This window comes from Cyrtonyx montezumae, unplaced genomic scaffold (genome assembly GCF_038088225.1).
Source record: "Cyrtonyx montezumae isolate F1298 unplaced genomic scaffold, pur_monq_1.0 scaffold_10, whole genome shotgun sequence".
NCBI classification, from domain to species: domain Eukaryota; kingdom Metazoa; phylum Chordata; class Aves; order Galliformes; family Odontophoridae; genus Cyrtonyx; species Cyrtonyx montezumae.
Genome location: NW_027071826.1, coordinates 12,890,786 through 12,914,984, shown reverse-complemented (window position 1 = coordinate 12,914,984; position 24,199 = coordinate 12,890,786). Strand labels below are relative to the sequence as shown.

General features: G+C 34.5%; 1 protein-coding gene across 2 annotated transcripts in view; it reads right to left on the bottom strand.

Moving 5' to 3' along the window:
* Positions 1 to 174: 174 nt before the first annotated feature.
* ATG2B (autophagy related 2B) overlaps positions 175 to 24,199 on the bottom strand; it is a 41,306-nt gene continuing 17,281 nt past the window's right edge. Inside the window, exons 17-42 of one of the 2 annotated variants that reach the window (XM_065750544.1) lie at positions 23,715 to 23,907; positions 23,419 to 23,561; positions 22,150 to 22,307; positions 21,716 to 21,888; positions 21,244 to 21,394; positions 20,481 to 20,680; positions 19,541 to 19,621; positions 17,546 to 17,652; positions 17,123 to 17,215; positions 16,176 to 16,246; positions 15,340 to 15,416; positions 14,922 to 15,092; positions 14,276 to 14,414; positions 13,236 to 13,438; positions 12,222 to 12,448; positions 11,560 to 11,668; positions 9,960 to 10,154; positions 9,369 to 9,470; positions 7,736 to 7,814; positions 6,639 to 6,843; positions 5,666 to 5,735; positions 4,713 to 4,795; positions 4,102 to 4,223; positions 3,762 to 3,916; positions 2,678 to 2,827; positions 175 to 1,916 (exon numbers count right to left, since the gene is read on the bottom strand). In XM_065750544.1, coding sequence (XP_065606616.1) covers positions 1,686 to 1,916; positions 2,678 to 2,827; positions 3,762 to 3,916; positions 4,102 to 4,223; positions 4,713 to 4,795; positions 5,666 to 5,735; positions 6,639 to 6,843; positions 7,736 to 7,814; positions 9,369 to 9,470; positions 9,960 to 10,154; positions 11,560 to 11,668; positions 12,222 to 12,448; positions 13,236 to 13,438; positions 14,276 to 14,414; positions 14,922 to 15,092; positions 15,340 to 15,416; positions 16,176 to 16,246; positions 17,123 to 17,215; positions 17,546 to 17,652; positions 19,541 to 19,621; positions 20,481 to 20,680; positions 21,244 to 21,394; positions 21,716 to 21,888; positions 22,150 to 22,307; positions 23,419 to 23,561; positions 23,715 to 23,907 — 3,688 coding nt within the window. In that variant the 3' untranslated portion in view covers positions 175 to 1,685. The remainder of the gene's footprint in view (positions 1,917 to 2,677; positions 2,828 to 3,761; positions 3,917 to 4,101; positions 4,224 to 4,712; positions 4,796 to 5,665; positions 5,736 to 6,638; positions 6,844 to 7,735; positions 7,815 to 9,368; positions 9,471 to 9,959; positions 10,155 to 11,559; positions 11,669 to 12,221; positions 12,449 to 13,235; positions 13,439 to 14,275; positions 14,415 to 14,921; positions 15,093 to 15,339; positions 15,417 to 16,175; positions 16,247 to 17,122; positions 17,216 to 17,545; positions 17,653 to 19,540; positions 19,622 to 20,480; positions 20,681 to 21,243; positions 21,395 to 21,715; positions 21,889 to 22,149; positions 22,308 to 23,418; positions 23,562 to 23,714; positions 23,908 to 24,199) is intronic. The other variant, XM_065750534.1, reaches the window with a different exon arrangement.

Here is a 24,199-nt window from a genome sequence, read left to right as displayed (position 1 = left end):
GGATCTCTCTCACAAATCATCTTCCCTCCAGACAAATTCTTTGGTGTCCAGGAACAGCTAGTTAGTGCTTACTCATCTTAATATTATACTATTTTCCTTCTTATGCTACTTTTGTCCTGTAATACAGTTTATCAGCAAAGTTTCCGCTAACGGTAATAATTAAAAAATAAAGAGAGAGAAGACTGCCTCCTGATCACCCTTAGAGATTCAAGTCAGATGAAAAACACCTTTCAGAAGAGATTTGTTCTGCAGATATGCCATAGACAATAACAGGACTGCTAAAAACTAATGTTCCAATTAGTCACCCAAGCTATTAAGCTTCTGAAATTCAAAACAGGTAGTTTTCTATTCAAAGTAGTCTTCACTTTTCGTCCTTCAGTCTTTGCAAGTACAAGGATATAAAGGTTTATTCCTGCACAGCTAGTGTCTAGCCTTTTAATTTCCCAGAAATGGTGCATGATGAGTGGCTTAATAAAGCTCTGCAGAGACCCTGTTCCCCTAATAAAGCGTCAACAGTGTCAGAATCAACTTCCATGTAAAGTTTCTGTTTTTCACATCCTCAACTATTCCCAGCCCAAATTAAATAGCTCCAAATGCTCACTGCCAAATAACTGATGATGCACAGATTAAAAATAGCTTTTTAAAGCAGTAACTTTGCAACCTTAAATTAAAGCAGATTATTAAATTTTGATGAGAATTTTAAACCACGATGTTATAAAATGATTTGGGTTTACTTAGGATTCCTCATTTGTACAAATAACTTTTTGCTACAACAATATGTAACTGCTGTTTTTTTTGAAGAACAGTTATCGTTAGCACTGTGATTAGTGTAACAGAACACAAGAGTGTTTTTACATATAAAAAGCAGTTAAAACAAATTTAAGACACTTTCTGTAGAATCATTATCATCAGATGATGCTTTTTTCAAGAACTTGTTTAAACTTTTAACCACATAAAGGATAATGCACATTACATTTTATTCACACTATAAAAAAGCACAATGTACAGGCCATATTCTTTAAAGTGCAACACAACAGAACATTTCTGCAACATTCAGTTTCTTCAAAGACCCACAAAAGTAGGTACTTAATATTGAGAAATAAGTCCTGTTCACAGGTGTATCAACACTGAATCTAAATTCTGAATAGTTATCAAGATTGCTCAAGTGCCACACAAAAAGCAATGTTTACGACCACTAAATGGTATTATCATATCTGCTTCCACGTTACATAGCCTCCTTACTTCAAATTCAAAATGAAAGCTGTTATCTTTTAGTCAGTGAAGAGCATCTGCAGAGCCCTTTATTGAAGACAGTTTCTTGACTATGCTCAAAAACCATCCTTAAAGTAAAGTCAGTTTTATCACACAGGCTACTGCTTCTGATGTTGTCACTACCAAGAAAAATATGGTAAACGGAACAGAGCAAGCATGTCTCTGAGTTGGCAGCGCATGCTTCTTTATGTTTGGCACTATCTACCAAATGTATTGGTAACACACAGCACAAGCAAGTACCAATTTGCTTTCCACTTCATAAATATTTTTTGGTTGGATGTTTTGCTAACAATAGGCAAAAAACTTGCTTGTTCCTGAGATGAGCAAAACAAATTGAGCTTCATCTAGGGCTGCCAATGGGAAAAATCTTCTGCATTTCTAGCCTTACTAGCTGGCTGCTGAGCCTGATAAACTCAGTCTTCCCCAAGGCGCCATTTCTGAGACTCTTCCTGACGCACATCTGGCCTGATCTGGTTTCTCATTCCACCTAGAACATTTGAGGTTGCCTCTGTTGCGACAATGAAAGGTTTCACCACAGTTGGTGGAATTTGGCGGAGGACTCCTCCTACTGCTCCAGTTACCCCTCTGTTCTCATGCTCACGAGCAGCAGTCTCATAGATGGTTTGGGCTGTGTCCGTAATCCCCTTCAAAAAATTAAGAGAAATTCATTAAATCGAAAACAACAAAGCGAATTCTCCTAATTTAAAGGTCAACTTAAACTGCTCAGCGCATTTTTTTTTGTATTGTAACTGTAATACAACTACATTTAGATAAATGTGGTATAACTCTTCTAAATGAGGCTTAAAATAACACTAGCTTAACAAGCTTACAGATTAAAACAACTTAAGCAATTTCTGGTGGCCCTTCCTGTGAATAAAGGAAGAATTTCTGGGCCACTCATTGCTCTACAAAAATGACAGAAGAATTCGCTGAAAAATCCCCACCTGAGACCTAATATCCTAGACATGACATTAGGAACAATTGGAAGTAAAATAAAAGAAGTACAACTGAAAAAAAACAAAACCCAAAACAGCAGCATTCTAACTTTTAATACGTCTTCAAGGTAAGGAGACAGAGCTTTTACTTGTCTGCACACAGCATTACACAAACAACCTCAAAATTAGTGCTAAATGTTGCTTTAAAAGAAAAAAAAAAAGCCTTATATGCCTCTATACAGCAAAGTCTCAAAACTGAAGGTACTGAAGTAGGTACTCAGGCTTCTCTGTCTACTATCTTCATTTCTTTTGATTTTTTCCATTCAAGGTTTCTGTTGGTTTAGAACTACTGATAACATAGTCTTGCTCAAAACTCTGCCAGCTGTTCAGTTTAACTAACATCTAACATTTTCTTTGCTTTGTCTTCACTGATATTTAATTTTATTAAGGACAATTACATTTGCACTCACCTCTTTTACAACACTGTAAGCTTTAGCAACACCTTCCCGCAGATCTACGGGCTGATGTGCCAAACGATGGCGAGGGAATCGTTTCATCTTTTTTGTTTCAATAAAAGCTGGCCCTGGTGATACCATGTCATACGCTGTTTCTGCAGCCACCTGATGATCAGGAACAGAGCAAAATAAATAACAATTCTTATTTCAGCAACAGATCCCATGTTTAAACTACTTGTAGGGAGACATAATTGAAATAAAATTATTTTCAATACCACAAATCATAGTCATTTACATCAAAGTTTTGTACTAAAATAATTTCTACAACGGGTGCAGCTTTAACTATATATCAAATTCAAAAATGAAACAATCATTACTGAAGGTAGTTCCCTACCTACTCCCCCAACTGCTGTTGCTTCAAAAGCATCATCTAACCCATAGAAAACGTCCAAGATAAAACTAAACTAAAACATTTGAACAGTGATATGTTTTCTTACATGCACACAAGTAGACACATACTTCCATTCATGAATAATATCAGTTTTTGGCTAAGAGCATTCACACATGGGAATGTATACAATTTTTGCAAAATTAGGTGGTAAAAATGTATTATCACCATGTATTTAACATTAAGGAACATAACACTGTTACCACTTTAAACCATGAGTAGTTACTGCCCATTACATTTTCTTCCTCTTCAATGACTAAGCAGAGAAAACATTTTTTAAAAGTTTTCAGGATCTATTACTAGAGAAAACACACGTGCAAGACCTTTCTTATTATCAGAGACATTTTTAGTGCAGTTGAGCATTTTACTGGTTAATTTATGCAATGTAATACAAGGGATTCTAAGAAACATGTAACAGTCTGGGTGCTGGGCAATATTTTAACACAATTTTCTAGATGCTGCATTTGAAGTAACCATACTTACCTAGCAGACTGTCACAACCGTTGCCTAATCTCTGCTTTCCTATTTATACAGCATTTATTTATTCTTACACATTCTCCCAAGCTTAAACATAGCAATAAGATATTAGCTTAACATAAAGCACTTAGTAGTAACACTTCTCACTTATGCTTTAGATGCAATACACTATACCTGTATTGTCTGAACCATTCTGTTTGTTAGCTCCAGGGCTGCCATTGCAGTTGAAGTACCAAAAGATGCTGCTCCCCTTTGAAAGCCTCTTACAATCCGGCCATCCTTTCGGTACTGCTCAATTGGTAACCACACTAAGTCTTTCAGACCTTGAACTGAAATGAAGAAAGAACACCACTTAGTAAGTTCTCCTGGATAAGTTCACAGTATGCCTTGAGAGAAAGTACAAACAAGAGTTACTGCTGTTTTGTTATGTTTTATTAGGGGAAAAAAAAATCAAAGAAAAGAAGAAGAAAAAAAAAAACCAACAGTGCCTGAATAGAAATTAAAATTAGCTTACCTAGCTGCACTAATGAATGCATAGGTCCTACTCCTCCCAAAATTCCTGGCAGCTGGTTTTTCTTTATATCATTAAGCCATTCACTGATGGCATAGGAAAACAATTTATCGACACCTAATAAACTGAAGTAAATAAAATAATGAATATTATGAAAAAAAAATCTTCATCAAATAAATATATTATTAACTGAAGTAAGCAAAGATGTCATTTAAACAAGAGGGAAGCTAATTTCAAGCATCATCTTTTGTTATTTTTTATTTTCATGAAATAAAAGTTCAAAACTGTATAATCACATTGAGTTCAGCAGGAAGCAAATACACAAATAAAATTAAAGTACCAATAATAGCACATATATTACATAGTTTCCTGAAAACAAAAGTTGTTCTTTAACTGTCCGTTTATAAATATGTCTCAAGTTTTTGTATAATTCAAAAAGCAATTGACAAGAAATTGTTTTAGGCCTAATCAAAATTCAATACTAACTATAGATATTGAATTTTAGAAATGCATGTTTTTCAGAGAATTTGCTTATGCTTGCTGTCCTCAGTTACTCGCTGAGTAAACATATCTAATTTGGAGTACTGATGTTAACTATAATTTAATTAACTTACCCATGTCTGTAACAAAGTCTCTTCAACTTTAATTCTGAGCAGTTCAACTGTGCAAGCCCAATAAGAATCCCAGCTAGCGTTCCCTGTAAGTGAAATCTTTTGTTACCATAAGAATTCACCCACCAGCACTACCTGTACGTGAGAGACAATTTCAACATCTTAATTCTTTCTGAAGGTATTCCTGCCTATATTGATTCTCCCATCAAAACCCACATGCAACTAGTTATAGTGCTATGAACTGCACGTTCAGTTGATTTGCAAGTTAAATGAAAAAAGTTTTGCAATAAGTTAAAAACTGGCTAAATCAGCTACCCTAAGGAAAATACAAAGAGGGCTCCTTCAGAAATGCTGAGATTGAACTAATAATGAAAACATAGCTCAGGCATTACGATGTTCCAGGTATCACAAAGCTGCTATTTCATGTTACAACTTCTTTGGCAGTATTGCCAATATAAACAATAAAAACAATCTGATAACTAATACATATTTAAAAAAAACAAATATGAGCAACTTTATTTTAAATCCATACCAGGTCATGACATTGCCAATGAAGCCCACTCATTGCTACACTGCAAAGGATAGAAACCAGACGAAAAATTTACTGACATTAAAGAGAAAGAAAATGCATTATGCAATTCTGTTATCACTTTTTGAGGGCCACCACAGCCATGTAGAAGATTTCTAGCCAGTAGCTGAGCTTATAAATATGTCTTTCAAGTCTCCTTCTGCATTAATCATACCTGGAAGAGCTACTTCTCAGTTTAAGATTAAGACTGAAATGAGATCAAGATTAAGCTTTACTGAAACTGAAAGAAAAAACAGAGCTTTATGATTCTCAGCATTGCATCAACAGCGAGTGTGGGATAAAAAAAAACAAAAAAAACCAGTTCAAATCTTATGAGAATAATAAAACAAAACTTTTTTGTTCTACAGAATCAACATCATGCACAAACCTGATCCATTGACACATGTTTGCCATGGTAATCAAGCCGTATCGGAACTTCCGATGTAAAACGAAATTCCCTACAATACACAAAGGAAATTTTAGAGTTAGGAATATAAATAGGAATTAAGATTATATTTTCAAGGAGAAACCCACGGTTTCCTGCTCTCCTAGAATGTGATGCCATACCTCTTTCTGTAAACCACAAGTTCTCTAGACACCATGCTAGTTCTTAAGTATTGTAGAATAAGTGTACAAACTGCAAATTAAGCATTTCTTGGTTCATTAACATCTTGACAAAGTTAGTATTTACAGTACTTCTAAAAATCTTGCAGAAGCACTACTAATCCTAAACATGCACATCTTCCCTCAATTTTCACACCATGAATTTTACTGAAAAGGAAAATACACTGCAAATGATGAAAAATTCTTCTGTTGACACGTGATAAAACAGAACCACAGCCATTCTCTCATAATTTGGCTCTGCCGCGCTTATCAAAACAAACACCTTCACTTACAGTCTGAATACGCAATGAAAAAAAGAGCTTCTGCATAACAAGGTGCAATTTTTATAATCAGTTATCCATCAGGAACATACTCAGAGCTCCTCTTGTAGTATTTCAATCTCACCACTCTCCCAGGATTCCTTCTCTTTAAGTACTCTTATCTCTATTTATATTAGAACTAATTTACACTGTCAGACAGACTGCTCTTTTTATATATTTGCAAAATATATTACTGGCTTTGTCCACGGTACAGCTTTAACTCATTTGCTTTTCATGTGCATAGTAGTCCACAAAAGTTAGTAATAAATTTATTAGTTACTTTCCAATTATGGACACAAATACATTTGGTTTCTCTTATCAGTGAATTACCATCCACCACCAGAAGTGCACTTCACATTTCTACGTTTATCATCATGCTTCCTTAAAGTAATCAATAAAATAGCTGTGTGTCTCTGGAAATTTTTAACTAAAATTTACCTGAAAAATACTGGCTGATCACTGTATGATGTCACTTCTTGAGAGAAACGATGATCATCCCCGTTAACGACATCCATAGAATCAATGCTACCATTTTCACTTGTTTGTTTGTGTGATGAGAAAGAAATGACTGGACTTGGGTCCTTAAGGCTACTGGCGTACCTGGGCAAACTGCATGTTACTTCAGCACCAGGAGACTTTTTAACTAAGATGATAAAAGATAACGCACAGTAAATGCACTCATATTTTTCCACAGTGATTACAAAAATTACTGTATTTATACAACTTCCTTAATCTTTGTAAATCCTAATATAACATATACACATTAATTAGTAGTTACTACTAATTTCATTACAATCATACTTACAAAAGTTACTAGCAGGACATCAGTTACATTCCCCTAGATAATAACTTAACTATCATCAGAAATCATCCTAAGAAGCTTAAGTTGAGGTTTATGCATCAGTAAAAAATAATCTATCCAAACTTAATATGAACACTGCATGGTACTTCAATACTTCAGCATTTCAGTACGATGCCTCAACTGAAATAAGTATATCAGAGCTACTAACAAACTCACAGATGCGGTTAACAGGGAAAATGTGTATTTCAATATATAATTTTTTTTGCATCAGATGTTTAGTTGAAGTATTGATTTAACTTTAATTATGTACATATTACATTGTATTGCTTAACCTCTGTTTCTTCCCCTGGGGTTACACAACCTCAAGCTGTTAGACAGACTTATTAATTTATGCAAGAATTGTGAAATAATGTATTTGTTTTATCTAACAATAACTATCAATTATTATGTATACATTACTCAATTTTTTCAGAAGTTCTTATTAAATCTGCACTAACTTTAGTGAAGCATTTTATACAGCAGAACTCAAGAATGCTGAAATTCTCATTGGTGTTTACAAAACACAGACCCAAACATACCCAAAGTTTATCTTCTCTAGAAAGTTTAGTCCTAATGTTGAGTTTTGGTCAGTATCATACCTTATTTTATATGCAAAAGTTGCTTGCATATTTATAGATATGTACACACATTAATACAGAAAGAACTCATTCATGCCAGGTAGTTTGAAGTTTACCTTCAGGATCTGGAGTAACTAAGAGTTCTACTTCTGCAGAGAGGCTTGTGAAAAAGTCCTTCAGGAAAAACAAGGCATCCTGATGACAACAAAAAAAAACAACAAAGAAAAATCCCTCAATTCTCTTAAAACAACAAAAAACACAACTCATCAATTACAGGTTTTTTTTCCTTTCTCTATAAATATGAAACAAACCTCTCTTGTGTGGAGCCTGTTCCAGAACCCAAGTGTTTTAATGGCTATAAACTACTCTGATTTTCAAAAGAAGTGTATACAAATTGACTTTATATTAATTTCTACTAATGCAGCCAATGTCAGACGTATTATGGATCAGATCTCACCACTGCTTCAATAGATGGCATTAATGCCTCTACTGTTGCTTAATGCCTTGTTTGTGTCTTCATGTTATTACATTCAGTTTGCTTTTTTCAAAGATGCATCACAGTGGTGACTTGTTCATTACGTAATAAATGACATCTGGGATTCTTTTTCTTCTGGTTCTTTTTTTCAGCTTTTTTTTTTGTGCATGTGATTGGTTTTTGTTTGTTTTGTTTTTGTTTCTAACTTACTAGTACAGAACTTAAGTAACAAAAATTTCTAATTTGATTGCATGCAACTCTCTACTTCCAGGAAAGCTGCCATTTATTTTACAGAAGTCATAAAGGCAAGTTTGATCATGTTATGAAGGATAAATACCAAAGCTATTAAGAGAAAACATATTTCCTCACTGGACAGCAATACTTCCATGCATTTTTCTATACAAAATCACTACAAACCATACAGTTGATAGTTAGACTAGACTACCTTAGAGGTGTTTTAACAACCTTAAAAATTCTAAGATACACACTACATTTTTTTTTGTGAGTAAAAGGAAAATCTGCTCTTTAACTTGAACTGAACAAAGTAGGCGGGGATTCCTAGTTGTGCTCTTGGAGAAACATCTCTTTGCAGATATTCATTTAAACAAGATATTCCTCAACAAGAAGTAATAAATACACTTGAAATTTGAATGCCCAGAGATACATATCTTCCTGACTGGTACAGAAAAAAAACACACAAAAAAAAATACTTTGCACAAAGGCTTGCCAATGAATATAAAACCATTTCTCCTGTTTCTGTTCCTCACACCACAGCAGTTGATAATGATACTAAAGGATTCACAGCGTATCAGCAGTTTTCAAGTGTCAGTAAGTGTCAACTAAAATGCCATGAACAGTTTTTGGTTTAATGATTAACATTCTTCCATTAAAACCACTAAAATAACTTCATATAGCAAGCAAAGTAAGACAGCATAAGCATTATGCTTTTTAGGTATCACCACTTCAAATCATGTAGAAATCAACAGAAATCACAGAAGAGAAACTGGCAGCCTTGAGAAAACAGCCAGTTACATAGCTAGTTTCTAAATTAAAAAAATAAAAATAGAAAAAATAATAAAAAGCTAGTCATTGTAATAGCTACAGCACAAGACAAGTAACAAAATGGACATTAACAGAAACTGAGACCAGATGTGAATGACTACAATTGTAAGTTGCTAAATGTGAAATAACAACCCCATAATACCAGGTGTAAGGGTCACAAATAACTGGGGGAAGAAAGTATCAATGAATATCTTTGCATTAGCAAAACCAACCTGGTCAATATTGAGGCGAAGTGGCATTAACGAAACACGTAAACAGCATTCCTGTGGGGATCTGCCAGACTCCGGGCGGACATGCAACGCTTTAACTGTTAACTGAAAAACAACAAGGTAAATAAGAAGTAGGAACTTCCCAGTTATTAAATCTCAGAAAACTAACTAGGATAAATTATTTACTGTTACAGCTTTTAACTAATTTGATTTGTGTGCCACTTACAAACCTAGTGTTGAGTAATTAATTCAAGTTCATTTTTCAACAAAATTAATAAGAAACTGTTCATGAATTATAAAACCATTAAGACTAGAATATATCAACACTACAACTCTGTACATGTAACGAAGTCCAGGAATACACACAAAAGTAGATGCCTGTTCAGAAGAAAAATCTGAAAGCTACTACCTGCACATGTATCTACTAAAAAAAGGAAAGAAAAAAGCTAATCTGACACACTAATATTTACAATGACTTTTTAGTTAAGTTTGAATATTCACAAGGAGTCAAGAAAAATGTAGCTGTACATAACTTCCACAATGATCATTCAGCCCCCGTAGTTACAAATGGATTAAAATATTCTCTAACTGTACCATGTTTGAATGTGCTTTTCTGGGCATCTCCTTACTGCAGTAGAGATAGAGAAATTTATTCATCTGTGATGTAGCTAAGCGATCTCTGATCTCCAAATCTTGAACAATAAAGATCTGCCGTGACACTGGCTGTTCCAACAAACCAGAATCGACTTCTGCACCACTTTGGGGGTACACTTCATGCTGGAATTTCACCTTTTCAAACATGAAGAAAAACAGCATAATCAGTTTCAGTGATAAACATGTCTTAATATCATAATATTACTAAAAACAAAAACAGACTAACAAAAACATTGCCACACACAAACTCATCCTTAAGAGATCCTTAAAACTCACTCCACTATTTTAAATTTCTGTGCACCAAATAATGTAAATATTCAAATATTTCAAATCATACTTATGTACGTATTCTTATTTTAGGATGCAAATTCAAGACAGGTCAAATAGCAAGCAGCATAAAATGAAGAGTAAGTTTTGCTTTTCCTTTTAGTATGGACTCCATCCTGTTGCTTTATCTCCTCCTTCTTTCAGTGTGTTGAAGTATGTACCATGCAAACTAGCAATTCCTGAAGCCTGCACCTTCCACACCTTTACATGTTTCTTCCCTTTTAAACAGACTTCTCAAGTAGCTTCTTCCAGTTTCAGTTTCCTTTTTAATTACCTATTATCCATGTTAGTCCAGACAAATTATAATGATTTAACCCTTAAATTCAAAGTAGCTCTTGAGTTTCTTTTTCTTCACTTCTTGATGTGATTCTCAATCAAAAACCTTTGGTAACCTATAAATCATGACCTATCTTAAGTCGCATCCTTTTCTGCAATGGGACAGGCCACACATACCAAGCTGAACAGTGTTCTACTGGACACAGATTTTAAGAAATAGAGAATTAAGTGCCCTGAACTGAAGGTAAATGTAATAAACCTTGAGGTGAGATGAAAAATATAACTTGGTCATAAATACTACTAAGTAGTAAATGTCATGGTTTTCATAGTAGTTTCTTTATTTTTTGAGTTTTTTTTTTTTTTTTTTAAGTATTATGTAGCCTCATTAAAAAGTACAAACAACAAAACAAAAACAGAACCCTATGTCTGAGTACTAATATCAAATATCTAGTCATTAAATATCTGCAAACTAAGGGACATACTTCCACATGTGGAATATTATACTCTTCCTGTCTTTCCATCACAATGCCATGTTCTGTCTAGAAAATCAGTATCAAGAATTTCTAGCAAATTTTAAGTGGCAACATAATGAATTTTCAAGTTGTAGAAGCACTCACAGGTTTTAAATGGCATTCAAATTTATGAAGTACCATTCACCTTCACATAAATGTTTGAGAAAAGCTTATTTAGAAGTTTCTACTATTGATTCATTTAACATGAGATTTGTCAGTCAATAATTAAGCAATATTCTGCCAGAACAAAATAATAAATTTCTGGTAAACTAATTCTAAATCTACCACTTTCAGTGTAATTGCTTAGATGTAGACAGATGTTACTGAAAGAAAGCCTACTCAATTCAAATAGAAAGCTGAGATTAAACCATTATAGCACTGTAATGATATTTTCATAGTCATAGTAGAACATTGTTGTCATTCACCTTGCTTAATTGTATTTCCATTAGGAAGTCTGGGTTCCTTCCTCTTCCCCCACATGCTGAACCCCTTCCATGTCTTGTTGGTGTATGAGAAGGAGAACTATGGGGACTTCTGAGGGGGAAAAAAAAGAACATTTTTCTCTATGAATTTAAAACCATCTCACTGTAAACAAAAACTGGAAGTTGAGTTAATGTTAACCAAGAAAAAAACATTCTATTTCTAAGTAACACATATCGACTAGGAATGCTAGGTGTATGTTTCCCAGCAAATTGCCTTTCATAAAACTTTCATTAATCTTGTCCACAATAACATTAATTCCTCTTTAGCTTAAAAGTCATTCTACAAACTAGACCCCAGCTACTACAGCAATAGTCTCTTACACCTCGTAAGTTCCACCTGCCCAGGAAATTCAACTTTTCATATAACACTTACAAGCAAAACCATTACTCCACTCTCAAAAGAAATTAGTAAACAAAAAGCCGTAACAAAAATCCAGATTGTTCAGCTTATGACATTAGAAACATACTAATGGACAGCAATACTTCCATAAACAGAGCTAAACAGAGTTAGCTGACTTAGGGCTTATCTCACTACATAATCTCAAATCAAAGGGAAATAAAGGATTTAAAATGTACTGATGATCAGAACTATGTGAAATACTTACATGAAGCTTTTAGCTGGAGATGTTGGTGGTGCAGTCCCAAAATCCCTTCCACCATAAAGATGCCAAATAAGAGAGATTTCCTTCACAACATAGCGTACCAGAGGAACAGGAAAATGAAGGGGAGCTTTGCTCGCATCTGTTTTTTTCACAGGTTGGCTGAAATGATTTTCCTTTATGAAAATGGCATCATCAACCAGTTTTCTTATTATTGGTTCTTCTTCTTTCTCCTAAGAATGTACACAAAAATAAGTAACATTAAGGAGATAAAATATGCATTCCTTACTAAGATGTTTAATTTCTTCCTATGAAAAGAGACTGTTCTATACTGTTTTCTGAAGGTTATACAATACAGGTTTGCTTTAGAAATGATGTGTATAAAGAAAGAGAAACAAAAAGCACATCAGAATAAATGAGAAGCTGAGCATGTTAAGAATAATGAATCTGAAACTGAAAACAAAACCAAATATTCTGAGGTATGGTTGCCACATACTCCACACGAGATTACATGAAGAACATGAACACAAGCTATTTTCAAAGAGCCTGAGCACAGTTTCCCAAATCTTTTAATGCAGTGGACAGACAGTGAAGTAACACAGCTTTTCTGTGTCTCGTAGGGATCCTATGCTCAGAAGACTACTGAAAACTTGGTCTATGAGAAAACTGAATAAAATGTTAAAGGATGTGCAAAGTTATTATCTTCTAAGCATTGTATTTTTCTTACAACTTCTTTTTAAACTATGCTTTTATTGTAAGCCAAATGGCAATAATTAATCATTATAAAATGTATATAAGCTGCCAATATACTTTGGTATAATAGCTCACAGAACAACACTTTCTCAAGATAGAGAAAAACTTAATCTATTTTAAAATAGTTGCATGTACTTCCAACAATAACAACGCATGAACTTCTTTCACACAAAGATTATTTTTGTACACTTAAAACCTTCTAACTCAGTTTATATACGTCTCATACGGATTTTTTAATTGTTTTTATTAATTCACTAAACTTCTTACAGAAACAGCAGCTTTTGGTGCAAAAAGAATGCAGAAATCATCGCTTTCTGCAGGAATATCTCCCAAATTTTCATTTATCAGGTGATGAGTGAATGAAGTGTAAGTGGGACTCGGATCTTGTGAGACATTTCCACTCTCATCTGGAAACAGGAAGAGATCTGAGCAAGATGGCTCCTGAGTTTGAGATCTGTCATCCAAAACACCTGATAGCATAGAAAAAACAAGTTTCATTAGAAAGGTCATCACAAAGCATCAACAGTAATGCAACATTTAAGTGAAACTTGATACTTTAATTACATTATCAAGAGAAGCTGATAGAAATTGAAGATGCATTCTCAAAAAGTTAGTCTACTACTGATATGATTATAACATTCATAACTGGTTACTAGTAGAAATTATTTGAGAACTTAAAGATAAAAAGTTCAGGAAAATACCACATAGATACAAAAAATCTTCCCGTTCCAGTAATAAGGTGACAGTAACTTTCACTATCACACTCTCCACTGTGAAAACAAATGTTATCACTACTTGCAGTACAAAGTCCTTAGCCAAATTAAACCTGAATTTAGCTGTAATCAGGATGCAGAAGCCATAATTCTGTATTTAAATCAATTACTTTGTTCTGTCCACTAATTAAAAGATTTCCTCACAGCTCCAGGTTTTTTTTTGTGACTTGGAGGTGTACCATCCTCCTGGTCTACCTCTGCAAACAGAATAGTGGTTTCTGTTTCTTCCACACCACAGAATGCACATGAACTTACACCAGGGCTAATTTACTTTGACAATCAGGGGGCTCTGATAGAGACGTGCAAAATCTGACCTCATCCTTGCTGCTGCCTGTATTTAAGCAATTTGTACCTTAAATTACTTCTGCATTGCTGTTATTAATAGTGAGAATTTATTACTTGACAGAAGACTTCAGACATGAAAGGTATGCTCCGATTGTTTCTGCAGTATTTCAACATACAAAAAACTTGATCCTGCTTTCCGTAGAGAAAGGTTCCCCTTCATATTTAGTTATGACTCCAAAGGATTCTTACCATTAGGCTCTGACTTCACAGCAGAAGTCTGATGAGTCTCAATTTCTTCCATAGCATCACTCATCAAATCCCGCAAAATCTGTTGCTCTGATTCAGCGAGCAGTGGTCCGTGTGAAGAAGGCTGGCTAAAAGTCTCCACCTACAGGCAACAAATTATATATAGTCACATTTAAAAATAGCAGGAATATCATGCTGAACAGGATTTTGCTAGAATGTTCTGAAACACAAAGGTTAAACTGTATTAAAAGTCAAACAACTCCATAAGTAATCAACTGAGATAGAACTATGATCAACATGATTCATAAAACAAAATAAAAAAATTAAAAAACCTACCATTTGGGATATTTACATCATTAGAGCATTTAGACACCTCATATGTCCTGGAATTTCTTTTATATATATATATATAAAATATAACATGCTATATAGAATATAGTACATTAAATAAACAGCAGAAAACATAACTATTTAGTAGTGATTAGACAAAAAAACTAAACATTTTACTCTCAGACATTTTTGAGTCAGATACAAGCTAATATTTTTGCAGCATTTTTCACGTTCTTTGGAGAAAGAATGTAGATATCAAAAGTAAAACAGACTATCAAGAATTGTACAGTTACATTAATGTTATTTTGTGATTTTATACCTTCATTTTTGGCTTGTTAACTCCGCATTTAATCTCTGTTTTACTCGGAGGATGTAAATCACCATAACTTGCAATATATTGTATAAGATTCATTAGTGCAGCACATGAATCAGAGCAGGTGCGAATATGGATTACATCACTGGAACAGTGCAGCTCAAAGCGTGGTTTAGTCTGGATAATGAGAAGACACACTTAAGAGTACTATTAAAATCAATCTACAGTTCCATAAAAATAGCTTTATATACGGGTATTTTAAAATTAGTTAACTAGTCAACCAGAACTGAAAAAGAAAGTACAGAAACTTAAAAAAACAACAACAAAAAAGTAGCATACTAGATTCTAAATATAATGAAGTAATTTATAAATCACAAATCAGTCTGATTATTTTAAATTTTGTTATTTGTGGTTAAATACTTACTCTTTCCCCATTTGAATCAGATTTTACTGTTGTAATAGTTAGTTCCAGGAGTCCCATATCCATAACACGAACATAATCTGAAAGACAATGTGTAAAAAAATCGAAGGAAAATAAATAAAAAAAGTAACAAGCATCTTCCTTTTTTATATTTTTATGCTTTAACAACAAAAGAGATATTGCCAGAACTTTCTCTAGTACAGCATCTCTAGAAACACTGTGTGCAGCATAATCTATAAGAAATCCATCCTTATCCTATTCACCCAAGTGAGAGCAAGAGCCACACAGAAACTGGGTGACCAATCATCCCAGGTGCTTACTGCTGAAGTTGTAGAGACGACATTTTAATACCGTACCCATCTTTCAGTACCAAGAATACGTTACTTCATAAAACCCTGACACCTACTTTGTTGTTTAAACACCATAGGCATGCCTTTATTCTGCACTTCATTAGAGACACCTCAGCTAAACTAAATACACTGTGGACAAAGGCTTCATTACTTCTCCAATTTATTTTTTAATATTCTTTAAAGTTTCTCAATCCTACCAGTTGTTATTGTATAAAAGAGAGGAGAATAGCTGATATTTTTCTGATAGGACTATCTAGCATTCCAAGCTATTCAGCAACTCTCAAGTTCAACTACTGAGAATGTGTAACTCCTGAAATGTGCTTCTCTGACATGCTTCAGCAACTACAAATCTAAACTAGAACACTCAGAACCATCACTACTGAACTACTCACTTCACACCCAACTAGCCACTCTTCTCAGACCTTCAACAATCTTTATATATGGTCAATATTCCTCTATCAGAAATTCAACAACTGATTAAATCCTTACCTCTATGGAGGTTCACCATAACAGTATTGCACTTGTCAGACAGATGCAAAGCAGCTTCATCTAAAATTACCCTAGAATATCAGTAAAACAAAACAAAACAAACAAACAAAAACAAAACATTAGGTAAAATAAGCTCAACAAAGAAATGCTAATTCAGCAGGCATGGAAAAGAAACAATAAATAGAGAAAAAAAAAATATCCTATCTCCAAACTATTCACCCTCATCATTTAACTTCTCATAATTTCCAAATCTGTCAATTAACTCTATAGCATGAATCTAATAACTGCAAGATTCACTCACTATTGCTAATTATTTCAATCTGTACATTTGGTCCTTCCTAAAACAAACGAACAAAAAAAGCATGGCGACATGGAATTTATAGGCTAGTCTTTATTATTTATTTATTTTAAAAGTAATTAATAACAAATATTTGTTTCAAAGATCATCTAGCAGGTATTACTGACAGAAATTAGCAACCTGGCAGATGTTTCTCATCAGAACATCCATGTACTTACAGGTCCTTACATACACGTTCTGATATTATACAGAGAACACCTATTCGCATAAAGTTGCATTGTTATCAACACATTAAGGATTATCAACAATCTCTAAATATTTTGTTTATTAATACAATGTCTACATATAATAAATCTTGATGAAATCTTCAAGTGCATGTAATTAAGAAAATGCAGTTTTGTTTATTCAGCTTTCAATTTAATATTAAAAATTGCAGAATTGCCAATTGTTAATGAAAGCAATCCAACAGAAGTAGTAATGTATTCAGCCTAATAAAAAAGAATGATTACACATGAACAAAGTATATTTCAAAGATCTATTTCACCAGTGTGACCATTTACACAATGCAAATGCTTGACAGATCAAATAGCAAACAGACATTACAAGTTTCACAGAAGCTCCCATGTTTCATAAGCACTTAAATTCATACCTCAGAGTAGAATAGGATTTATCTACTGCAACACTGCTGGAAATGCTGAAAGTTTCAACAGTAAGTAGAGATCTGACTGGTAAAAAGACTGGCCTAGCAACAAACAGAAAAATATTTTTTTCTATTAAAAATTGATGCTTATTATATAAAATGTCTATTATGTAATCACATATTTCTATTGATAAAAAATTCTATTTATTATATATTCTATTCATATATTTATACATTTAGAACCAGCTAAATCTTCTGCGTCTTAGACAAGCACTTATTTTAGATTGCTCACAGTTTACCGTATTTTTAGTTAGCACTTTATCCTAACAAACATTAATAAATGTTATTAACAATAAGCAAACTAGAATGTTTTAAATGAATAAATACATTGCTGCAGTGTCAACAAATGACATAGACTTGCATTTTACTTACCTGTAATCAAGAGCACAACTCCACAGATGCACATGAAAAGTTGTAACTGTAGCTGGAGGATTATATCCCAGAACAGGCTCATCAGAAATATTCAAAAAATATAAAATCTAGAAATCATAAAGATATTATAATACTTCAGCATCTGCTCACTTAACAAACAATAATGCAATAGAAAAGAGAAAACCTGTAACAGGTATGATAATAAACCATTCCATTACTGGAAGGAACAGGTAGCAAATTAAGCTCAAATGTTTGAAAGTGTTTACCCAGTATATGAACACTGGGAGAGCACAGATTGTAAACTGGACAAAAAAATGCAACAGACTTGCAGACTTAAAAGTATGGAAGAGTCCGATCCACAGAATCCAAAGTGGCTACCTGTCTGGCTCCCACCAAACCGTTTCTAAAACATTACCCAGTTCCAGTCATCTGTCCTTGCTGCTGTTACAATGTTTGTATTTTCATTTAGATACTACAGTATCAGAAGTAATGTAGACCACCTGCACAAAATACGTTCCTAACCTCCTCTTTGACATCTCTCCAATTTCTCTCTCAAATCTGTTATGCTTTGAAGGTTTCTCTTTAAAATTGTTTCAAGCAGTGTGCAAATCAGCAGTACTAGTCTTCTAGTGATATCTCCAACTTACTCCCATGGCCCATTCCCGTTCATAGGTTCATAAGGTTGGAAAGGACCTACAAGATCATCTAGTCCAACCATCCTCCTATCACTATCCCTACCCAACTACTAAATCAAATCCCTTAGCACCTCATCTAAACGCTTCTTGAACAGCGCTAGGGATGGTGCCTCAACCACCTCCCTAGGCAGGCCATTCCAGTGCCTGACCACTCTTTCAGAAAAAAAATGTTTCCTCAGGTCTAATCTAAATCTTCCCCGGCGCAACTTGTGGCCATTCCCTCTCGTCCTGTCGTTATTTATCAGGGAGAAGAGGCCCACCCCCTCCTCACCACAACCCCCCTTCAGGAAGTGGTAGAGTGCAATAAGGTCTCCTCTGAGCCTCCTCTTCTCCAGACTAAACAATCCCAGCTCCCTCAGCCGCTCCTCATAAGACTTGTGCTCCAGGCCCCTCACCAGTTTTGTTGCCCTTCTCTGAACACGCTCCAGGGCCTCAATGTCCTTCTTGTAGTGAGGGGCCCAAAACTGAACACAGTACTCGAGGTGTGGCCGTACCAGAGTTGAGTACAGGGGGATGATCACCTCCCTGCTCCTGCTGGCTACACTATTTCTAATACAGGCCAGGATGCTGTTGGCCTTCTTGGCCATCTGGGCACACTGCTGGCTCATGTTAAGCCAAGCATCATGTTAAGCACTCCTTACAGAACAGATACCCAAGTGCACTTCAGACAAGGTTAGCTGAGCAAAAATTCACCCTGTAAATAAGCAATACTATGTAAAGCAGAGAACACACAGGAGCACCATATAGAGGAAAAAGCAGCGAAATGGCTGAGTTCAAAGCACCGAGTACAGCTCCATACAGCAGCAAAATAAACATGAACATAAAAATATGCATACTGTATTGAAGGATAAGCAGGATAAGCTTAAATGAGAAGGTTTACTATCTGTAATTCAATGTGGCGTACATGCAAATACATACATTTATTACTGCTACTCTGCTAATGGCAAGAGAGGAAACAGAAATCAGCTGCCGAGAAATAAAGTAAGCAGAGGGGAAAAAAGCAAAAATGATTTCAGAACTGCAAGTAGTAGGGGCTTTGTTGGGTTAGTTTGGGGGTCTTTTGTTTTCTTATATGATTATTTATTTAAGTAAAGGATTATTAACATAATTCCATAATGAAAAGGGCAAAGTAATGGATTAGTGATTTTTATTTTTAATTGTAAATCATCTTTTAAGAGGGTAAAAACTAAGACAAAACCTAACATAAAAAATTCTAAAGTTTAGTTTCAAATTTAAAGCAGTTGTTAAAATAATGAGATTGAAATTCAAAATGAAGTTGAGAAAATTCTAGAAATCTGACCTGTTCATACCAACTTAGACCAGATGGCAACACTCTGTGTTGAAGGGTGGCTCCTCTTAGCCCAACAGCAACTAGAAATTCCTGCATAAGAAAGCTGCACAAATTAGTTCACATGAAATACATGCACATGATTGAGATCTGAAGTGTTTACCCTTGTTCTCCTAAAACTGACTATAACCTGCCTAAACAGAATTGTCTAGAAATTGAAGGACTGGATAAGAATTAAACAAAACAAACCAATCTGTTTCCTAAAACAGAAACCTTGTTTAATACAGTCCAGTATTTGTTGCAATGGGATAGTCTGAAAATCACTTTTCTGGTGGTGGTAGGAAGGCTATTCATTTATTCCGAGATTCACCAGGAATTACAAGGAATACAAACCCAGTGGAGTCCCATATTACAGTGTGTTTAAACCTGAGTCAACTGAGCCACAGTGACATTCTGCAGTTAGGCAGATTCCTTCCCTCTCTATGTAACTCTACCAACCTGTTTGTCACCATTATGCTGGCAAACAGGTCATCTTTTAGCCATGCTAATGAATGCTACTGTTGAAGCCAACTCATTTACCAGAGGGCTGCTTCAATCAGGCAAGCAAAGGCAATGCATTAGACAACACTGTCAGTAAGCTGATCGGAATAACTTTTAACTCTCTGTATTTGTTCTGCCTGGTTAGACACCAGATTAAAACTCAACCAAGTTGAAACACAAATAGGATAATAAATATAAAATATGATCAGCAAAATAAAGTACTGGAAGAATTACTACATTGAGCTGATAGATAAGCTGCACAACTGACCCAAGAGAGTCTGATTTTAACAGAATTAAAGGAACAGCATCTCCTAAGTCATAGCTTCCTTGTCTATAACCCTTGTAAGTCTGAAATCTAAACACTCCCATGTACACTGAGATAAATAAAAGCACAAATTTAAAAAACACAAACCTTTGTATTGCTCTCTATTTTATCGGATTGGATTTTAACTGCAACAGTCAGCATATTTGGGCAGTCCACTCCCACACCATCTGAAGATGTCCTGCTAAGACCATCTTCTTCCGAAAAACAAATAGTAGGTTCTAACCAATGGGGACGTATTGTGCTGGGCAGCCGTATTTCAGATGAAGGGACAGCCCCATCCACCATACCTGCAGAGATTGTGTACTGAGTAACATTGTGATTCAAAGCTGCTGCTAATAAAGCATTAAGGAAAATCCTTTTTGTTCTTAATGTCTTTAAAATCCTTTCATTACTGAAAAATAAATTCACAAATACAAAATGCAAAAGGAAGGTTGCAAGTGATGAAATATTTAAAAACATGGCTGTAGCTAAAAACTAAGTATAGTTTTGTATGGGTATTTTTTGTTTCTTTTTGTGTCCAGTACCTTCTTCAACTAAATACCTAGTACCATATACAAGCATATACTTCCACAACAAAGAACAAATTGTACAGCTAACATATATAAAAGGACCACAAAATGTTTCAGACCAGCAGTTGACAGGAAAAGCTTGAACTAAACCCCTGCCTCATCTGCAGGAATCATTACTGCATCATCTCAGGAGCATTACCCATGAGTTACAAAGCAAGTGGTACACCATTTGAGGGAAAAAAGTGAGGGGAGGGGTGGGCATAGCAGCAGTTTCTTCTTCTAAAGAAATACAAGAATACATCCTCGCGCAGCACCCAGAGCCACCTCAATCCCAAACCTACCTTGATGATATAAATTGAGGCTGCTAGAATGGAGACAAACGTAGTGTCTATCTTCAAAACCTTCATATTTAGTCACACTGAAAAGTGAACCATTGTTGAATTCCAACCAGAATTCACCGTATTTTCCTTCTAGTGCTTTTCCATCATCCTGCTAAAGGAAGAGCAGAAATAATATGCTGAGTTGGTGCAGTTAGATCAAACTAACTTGACACATGCAACCAACAGCTATTTTTCTGCTTACATTTAGTCATTCTTATGTTGAACCAGGTTTAAAAAAAATTTTTAAATGTTTTATCATTTTACAGTCCAGTTAAATTATAGTACAGCAGTAAGAACACAGAGTTATTGTTATATATACTTGTTCCTTCATGAAGATAGGATATTTTGCATGAAAGGATCCAATGGTCAAAACAAAAGAACTTTTTACATACCATGTTTGATTTTATGGTATTTTCTAGTCTCAGTGTCTTACCTTTATATCTGTGAATACTGACACTAATCCATGTGTGACATTTAGCAGAACAGACAGAAAGCTTTGTGAGTGCTTATTCTGAGAGTCAAGTTTTTTCCTTCTGCGTGAACGATAATTTGGATCAACAGTGGAATAATATTGTAGTGTTTCCTCTTCAGATCCACTCTCGTCATCTAACAGATAAAACAGCAAATGACTAACTTTCTAGTTGACACACTTCATGCCAGTAACTCGTAACTCGTTTAACCAGAGGTGATGCAATTTAATTTCACACTTTTTTTTTACTTAATTGATAAGCAATCCACATTATTTCTTCTCTGTTTAAATATTTTCTCTTACAAATTTGCATGTTCTTTCCTGTACCATCAAAGCCACTTCAGCCAATTCCACTTTCCTATCACAATAGCTTAAGAGCTTATTAAGTTAATAATTACCATAATTAACTGCAGATTTAAATTGACTGAAGCTGTCTTTACTGAAAGTATTGATGAGCTGACTGGCCACAGATAGTCCAACACCATAAGAAAGGTTTTCAAATGTTTCTACAGGAGATGGAGCAGTTGGTTCCCACAACAACAAATCATTGCTGATTCTAGAAAGAAATATATTATTGTTATACAAAATACTATCTTCCCGATAAGTATAAGGTGAAAAAAGCATAATCTCCTACACAGATTTAATATACCAGATTTCATAAACAAAGAGGAAAATGTTCAAGAGAACAAAAAAGAATAATATATGCAGGAATAAAAGCCATAAATAATGAAAATCTTTTTTCCTCCATAATTATGGTAATAATATACCATATTCTAGCATTAATAGAGAAACAAAAAAATCTCTAGCAATTGATGCATATTGTATAAATATGCTGGGGAGGGAAAATACTATTTTTATCACATCAACTTCAAGGCAAAGTTGCAGGAAACATTACTTATTTTGATTTTACATGAGTCTGTGTCAGCTAGCGTAACAGAACTTGTACAGTCAATAACCTGAACATTCAAAGAAAGTTTAAGCATGGCAATATTGAAAGAGAAATAATGGCTAATACAGTCTAGAATAACATCATTATCTTTCTTCACCTAGGTAATAAGTAGCATAGTAGTTATTTTTCAGTTGATATCATCTATCGAGTTTGTTTTTTTCCCTTCTGCAGATAAGGAACAACTAACAGAAACAGCAACAGAAATCAGAATTTAAGTCAGGTTCACTTTTCCTGGTTAGCCTCAGTAAGACTAAGAAAAAAAAAAGTAAGAAAAAGAAAAAAAAGAGTACTGCTAGGGTTTTCCCCTGTCTTACAAACTCTTATATTTAAGAGGAAAGTCACTAAGTTAAAAGAAAAAAAACGAATTCAACAGTTTTTGAAGTATAATGACTATTTATAAAGGAGAATATTAGAGCAGAACTAAGCACTGTGAACAAAGGTCTGAATTTTTCACTGAAAGCAAAAGACTTTTTAATTCTCTTCCTTGTTCACAAAAACTGCCACATCCTTTTTCAGCAACTGACTCCTATTACACCAATCAGACATACAATAGTGTACCTGAAGTCAACTTCTAAGTGCATTTTATAAGGAACTTTATATTCTTAGAAAACAATACAAATTTCAGCTAGAGTCACTCATTTAAATGCTTTCATCAACAATTAACAGAGAATCGAAAGTACAAGCAATGATAACTACGTAAAACAATCATCATACTTGCCTATTGTAAAGTTTTTCATAAAAGCTTTTGTTTGGTAATGTTAAGTGAATGTTTGGTAACATGAGCTCCAGTACATAGTGAGAATTGTTAATTGTTTTATCCTGAAACTCAGTCATTTCAACAAGATCTCCTGGCATCACCATCTGAAAGAAAAACAAAACAAAATAAACCCCAAGATGAAAATAAAAACAAACAACTGAAGGACAGAAGATGAACAGAAGTGAGAAGATCTAAGTGTGAGAATACATTAACTTTATCCACTATAAGCACAGAGCAATAATAAAATTTCACAGTACCTCTTCATTTTCAAACATGACTCGACGAGAAGAAAAAGGAGAAGGCTCTGGTCTTCTAAAATCACAGACATCTTTCAAGGAATGAGGCCCTCCTTCTTCTTCCTCTTGAAAGTTACCATCTCCTTCTTCCTCCTCAGCTGCTATCCTTTCCAGAATGGAGTGCACAGCCAGAGGGTTTATTTTCAATACAATCCTAATGTTAGAAACATTATGAAGAACAAGCCATCAGAGGTGCCAAGAATTGTTATGTTACCGCACAGAAACGTGACATAGTTCTACTATTTAGCCAGTAAACACAAGTCGACTTAGGAAGACAAAGATCAGGGCTCTTTTATCAGTTGGAACATTTTGTTAGAGGGAGTGACAGCACAGAAGAAACACCAAACTTAAAGAACAAAGGAATACAGAAAGAATTGTAAGGCCAAAAGGTTAGCATCAGTTATTTTCAACTCTATCAAGCAACCATTAGGTGACAAAAGAAAATG